General features: G+C 44.1%; 1 protein-coding gene across 1 annotated transcript in view; it reads right to left on the reverse strand.

Annotated features, from left to right (window-relative positions):
• The window catches only part of TCF7L2 (transcription factor 7 like 2), a 36,628-nt gene that overhangs the window by 26,016 nt on the left and 4,161 nt on the right, over window positions 1–6,451 (reverse strand). The window contains exon 2 of the mRNA XM_010171700.2: window positions 617–749. Coding sequence (XP_010170002.2) covers window positions 617–749 — 133 coding nt within the window. The remainder of the gene's footprint in view (window positions 1–616; window positions 750–6,451) is intronic.

The following is a 6,451-nucleotide window of genomic DNA, read 5'->3' on the forward strand; positions in this document are numbered from 1 at the left end:
TACACGGTGGTCTATATTCAAGAAGACTGCCCTTCAGGCTGAACTGAGAGTTGGGTAGACTTACATTGGGGAAAAGAGTTGCAAATACAGAGCTGGAGCTAAGTAGTTAGAATGGATGAAAATTCAACATTATAGGAGAAAAATGGCTGAACTCCTGACACAGAAACAATGGGATTTGGGGAATTAAAAGAGATTCATTTTGAAACCGGTCATGACCCACCACCTTTAAAATTCCAGCTGCAATTCTGTAAGTGCAGATCACAGAATGTACATGTTTAACTTGCTGGGTCATGCATGCAAACCAAGCACTTGGTAGACAGAACTACTAGATGGGGGTACCATGCTTGCAAAGAAACACACCTGTGAATGACCCCACACATGCAACTCCGGTGTCACCCGGCAGAAGCTTTATGAAAATTCACCCTGCAGGTATCCTTCTGAAGTCTAATTGGCTTTAAAATAAACTATTTTTTCTGACATTTTACATGCCCCCTTTGGTGCTCCAAGAGTGCATGGGAAATCCTTCCTCCTGCACTCTTTTCCCCCTAATACACAAAATTGAAAGATCCACCCACTCACTCTCAAAAAAAAAAAGCCAAAACTATTTCCCACCTACCTGTTTTGGGATCTACGTCAGCTGGTAAGTGTGGAGGAGGGTTTCCTGGTGTGAAGTGCTCATTGCTGTACGTGATAAGCGGCGTAAGAGGGTGTACATGGTGTGGGTGCTGCACAACTGGCACTTTGTTAGACTGTCAAGAGAAAAAGTTGATGGCGTTAGAGGAGTGCTGGGTACTCCCCACTGCAGCACGAGGCATGACATAGAGAAATCTGAGTACCCATGACTTCAACACAGTCCTCAGACTTTTCCAAGTCCCTTCTTGGTGTCACCCTTGCAGTTTTCCCACCGTCTTGCTTAAAACCTACTCACACACTTTCCCTGCTCTTGAGTTTCTTTAATCTTTTTGACCTGTCACGCTCCTGTACAGAGAAATAGCTATTCCTAATTTTTTTTCCTTTTTATTTTATAATCTTGTGCTTCACCTCAAAGATGCAGGCAGACTCCTCAGTGAGGGGCTGACAGAGCCCCCCATTTAATTAGCACGAGACCCAAATGCTTGCTGACCTGTAGGTCTTTTCCTTTCCCCTTGCTGTCCTTGCTTTCAGTTCTGCATTTTACTGCTCACTGCAAATACTCCAGATAAAAAGCCTTTGTAGTGCTGGAGTATTCCCTTCATCAGCAAGCATTAAGCTGACAAGCGATCACCTGCATATTTTATATATATATATATTTTAGAAGAGCTGATTAATTATCAATTCATCAGAGAGTGCTAATAAATGGAAACTGGATACTGATGAATTAGGCTACTAAAATATTCAGCTATATAAATAATGGCAAAAAAACCCCCAGATAAAGCCATTGAAATTAACACTCTTGTGGGGGAAATAATCACGTAGATATCATGAGGTTTTCCCTGTCACATTCCTAGCTCAGGGGGAGGGGCGGTGGGGGGGAGATATATATCTTTTTCTTAACAACAATAAAAAAAAGGAACAGTGAATGAATGAAAGGAAAAGGCAGGCTGAACTGTAACTTACCCTTACAAGATCACAAAGAAAAAATTAAGCTGAAACAAGCGAACTGCTGGACCATTTACTGCGAGTAATCCAATTGCAAAAAACCCTATTCCCCATAGAGGATTTTCACTAAAATCCTACAACAGGGACATTTAACCAGATTAGGTACCAGCAAAGATAAAGAGGCTGGTATTAGATGATGAATGGATTAGAGTCAGGTTTCATTTTAGAATGTGTCTTCATTTCCTTTTATTACTTTAAGTAAGGAACAACTTGCATTAACATCAAGTAAAAGGAATCACATTAAAATAAAGTAGTGATACCAGGGCAGCCCCCGATAGCGCCGCTGCCGTTCAGGGTCTGCCAGCACTCTCCTGCTCACCCCCCTGCCCGAGGATGGCTCTGACCCCACCACTCGCTCCCCAGCACCCCCAAACACGCGCCCTTGCCATGCAGCTTTAGACAAGTTGTTATCCCATTGCGGTTCGAACGCTTCGAGCTTCCCTTAAAAACATCTCAAAAATAATTCCGTTGCTCTTTGAGAATGAGTTTCTAGAGTAGGGGGAAGGAAGAGGGAAGACAGACTGAGAGCTACAAGGAAAAGAAATGTCAGTCTTCCCCCGAATAAACACCAAGTCCCTCCACTGTGCTTTGGTCAAGCTAAGCTTCAGCTGTGGCTCCTCCAGCCACCCCCAGCCCCTGCCGTATACACAGAGCTATTCGACTCATCCCTCTGATAACCCGCGGAAAAAGTGTGCACCCAAAAGAAGCAAGCCAAAGGGCAGTTTATGCCTCCTACAACATTTACTGTGTGCATTTCTTTTTGCATCCCTTCCATGGAACAATTCCCTTCTAATGCTATGCTCGTGGTGCAGGAGAGCCCCACACAAAGCGGTCACGACGCAGGACAGAGCACAGTTGTGACAGTCAATGCTATGAATTATATATAGTACGTGGTGTTGGCTGGGCTGTAGGTCAGGTCTTCTGCCCCTTGTACAACCAAAGACAACTTTTGGCCACACAGACCCATAACGGTTCCACATCAGAGGAGTTATGGGGATGTAGCCACTTAATACGAAAAGGTGAAGGAGACACTCTAACCCAAAATCTGTTCTCTTCCAAGTGAACCAGCCTACACAGTCCAAAAGTAACTGAAAGGTTTGGCAAGGGCTTCACATAACAAATCACATTACTCACCATGCAAACTAGCAGGCATCTACTCAACAACACATGACATCAGATGTCAAATGACCTCTTGTCATTTGGTTCACAAAAAAACATCATTCCCAATAAGAGGAATTTTTGCTGGCCAAGAATTGTCTGACCTCTTGCTGTTACGTGACCCACAGTGTGGTTGATAGAGTTGAGAAAGCACAGAGCTACAGCAGCTATCTTCACACCATTGCAAAAGACCCTCACCCAGACCCTGACAGACACTAAGAGTTGTCTCCTATGGAAAGCTTATTTTCATAGAAACTGGAACCGGTTAGTTAAAAAAATAAGTAATTGACAGAATAACATTAGAGGGTCAGACTTAAGCTGACAAATAAGAAACACCATGTGAGAGGACAGCTGGACTTATGTGCCTGTATCACTAAAGCCAGATATACCATAGCGGGTTACATGTAAACTGTGGGAAGCTACCACCCGCTGCTTTGATACACCAAGACCCCCCACAATATCTCCACAAAACAGCACAAGTGCTAAATCATGATGTATTTTACTTAACAGCTTTAAAACAAAAATAAAAAGCAACAGGAGGAAAAAAAATCAACAAGCAAGAGTTTGAACATTAGTCTGCAAAGTTTTCCTCAGGTAAGTAATTTTTATTTGGGTAACTGTCCTGCAGTCAAAGAAAATTCATATAAAGGTACTGGATCTAAGCACAGGACAGTTTTTTGCCACTCTGATGACACTGGGGCAGCGTGTGGGGACAATGTGCCAGGAGAAAAGGGGAAACTCTCATCTACCTGTTCAAAAACATGCTCTCTGGGACAGAGAAATGTGATACACTGCCCCTGCAAATCAGACTGCACCTGTATCACGACCCTGGCCTAGGTCTGTGTTCTGTTTTGCCCTGTTTATCACACATGGGGAAAAGGGGCTGTAACTCCGCTCACAACAGCACACGCAGTTTGCAAGCCACGCTAATCACGCACAATATGCTAAATAAGCTTCTCTTTAAAAGCAGCATTCCTGAAGTTAACTAAGCTTCCTTGGAAAAGAGAAGAAGAAAGGACTAGCTGGGAAAGAGCAGGATTAATCCCGCACATGCATCTTCCTTTGAAGTCAATGGGAGCTCTGCTCCAGTAACAAGTGTGGTCCTAACCCCATCCACTGGCAATGAAAGGTAAACCACAGAAGCCATCAACAGGAGACACCTATTAAATGACCTTAGCCATCCCCCTGCAAAAGGCCCTTCTCCAATATACATTTGTGAGCACTTTATCGAGGGTAGTTTTAAGCTAAAAGCCACTGTGAGATGCAGGAATTTCTCTGGCAACTTGAAGAACTCCATGTATGGCCATGTCAGGCACGGAAAGGAGCCGCACTGCTACGCACAGATTAGCATCAGGGCACGCGGTAACAGGATGGGAACAAGTGGAGATTTCTGGAGAGAAATCCCAGCATCTACAAAGTACCAAGTCATCTGCTGATAAATCACCCCTCTCCACTGAAAGCTGGGGTCTCATACGCCGAGTTAGAGGGCACGGCAAAGAATTGCAAAAAAACAACAGAAGTTTGCTTTTCTTGATAACCCCTGCCTGAAGCAAACCAGAGGAAATTGTCCCCATAGGGACTCAACTACTAAATCTGTCTATATGAATTTGAAATTCTTCTGAGAGTGCTTAAACACAGATGATTTTAAACAATAATGGAGCACTGGAATGAAAAAAAAAACAACGAAACAAAGCTAGAACAAATTTTGGTCTGATATATGTTTGAGAGGGACACTGAGATCCATTTAGTCTAAGTTCTGATAGGTGCCTTTAGGGAATAAAAAAAATACCTGAACTTCAGATTTAAACTGCAGGGGATTGTGTGTGTAAATTGCTGTGTATTAGTCTTTGTTGCATGGTAAGGACATTTCATTAACAGGATGAAAGATGCTTCTATGCGTATACAGCCCAATTTAATACACCCCACTGATGAATACTCCCCATTTATTGAAGAAGTTAATACATGCTGTATAAATCAATAGTTCCTAAGTCTCTGAAAGCAACATAAGACTTGCATGAGATGAAACATTGTATTGTTGCTCACACAAAGAGAAACCAACCTTTAAATAGGAAGAGTTTGTTACTGTAATTTCTGTTTGCAAATTCATAGCTTGCTTGGCTTTGGTAATAAAAACATGGGATCAACTCAAAGTCAGAGGAAAACATGTCAGAGAGGACACAGAATTTGTCCTCACCGGGATAACGTGGTTTTAGTAAAAGCAGGTCTGCAAAGAAAAGCCACCCAGGCTGAAAACAAGCCATCATGCCATCGCAGCACTGCAGTGACCAAACCCTTTGGCCTCAGCACGGCCACCCTGCTGCGTCCCCATCCAAGCAGCCAAGGACAGGGCAGGGGGATGCTCCTGCCCCAGCACTGCCTGAAACTAGTTTCATCCCAGGTGGAACCCCCTTCTCCAGCCCAGGGAGACCTTTTAAGTGTTCTTACAGCCTCAGGTCCTGCTCACCAGGCAGGGAGGGGTGCTGCCCACACCTGGGAACATGGAAAGGGAGAGACTGATGAGGCACTTGCACCCTGGACCCCCAGAGCCCCCTCCTCGAGGAGGAATGAGAGCTCGCCATTCACCTTAAAACCTATTAATCAACAGACACTGGAAACAAATGGAGCTAGAGCTCCGCCTGTCTTTTTTGCCATGTCCTCCTCTTCCCCGTTTCCCCATTGCTTTCCCTTTCTGCTGAAGAAAGATGGGCCTGAAAGTGCCTTTATGAGCCTAAGACAATAAAACAAAAGCAGTACAGAAGAGGGTTTGTCAGCCTTTTCCCCTCCTCCAGCGTGGATGCAGAAGGTTGACAGTGGTCTTGAATTAGCAGGCCCTCCTGGAGATGCTCCCTGGGCTTACCAAAGGGTACCATTCAATACCAGTTCACGTTAAAAAATAGGTTTATAACTTGCCTCCCTGTATTTTCCAGATGGTGCTACTGCAGTTATGCTGACTATGGCCAGTGAAATGCTAACAGATGTTCCTGAGCTGCTCTGCACAGCTCCAAAGATGCTCATAAGAGGAGAGTTTGTTTTTTCTAAAGGTTGATCTCTCCTTGGTCCTGCCTAGGAATGACATCCTCCCTCCCAAATCAGAAAACTAATTTGCAAGAAAAGGCAAACCCCAAAATATTGCTTTAAATATTGGAATATTCTTCTGTTTCCAGACAAGATCACCGATGCCCAAAGCAGAGTGCCCATCAGTAAGCACCACTCCATCCACAGGGATCACCCACATCAGCAGCCGCTGTGGGTGGCATCCCAAACTTCAACAAGGAAACTGCAAACCCTTCAGGTTAATGGAAAAGCTAACACCAAGCAAACCCACCAGCTACATGTAACTTGGTCCTCATCTCCTTCCCAAGCATAAAAACTCAGTATCAGTGATGAAGCATTTCCTGAAAAAAGTCAAAGATTTAATTTTACCCATCTCTGTTTAGCTAGTGGAGTCACAGTTTATTTTTTTAAGGATGCTTCCACACCTGAGTAAGCATTTTCTCCTAAAAACTACTTCCCTTTGCTCTGTGATGGCCGATACAGTGGCCTGAGCCCTTTCACAGTTCAATGTAGCTGATTTCTGCCTAAGGTCCTGCCCTAAGCTAACTGCCCATTGTAGGGGGAGACAAGGCCTCCATTGATAATCACAACTCGCCCTGCT

Source organism: Antrostomus carolinensis, unplaced genomic scaffold, assembly GCF_000700745.2.
Source record: "Antrostomus carolinensis isolate BGI_N321 unplaced genomic scaffold, ASM70074v2 scaffold1097, whole genome shotgun sequence".
NCBI classification, from domain to species: Eukaryota; Metazoa; Chordata; class Aves; order Caprimulgiformes; family Caprimulgidae; genus Antrostomus; species Antrostomus carolinensis.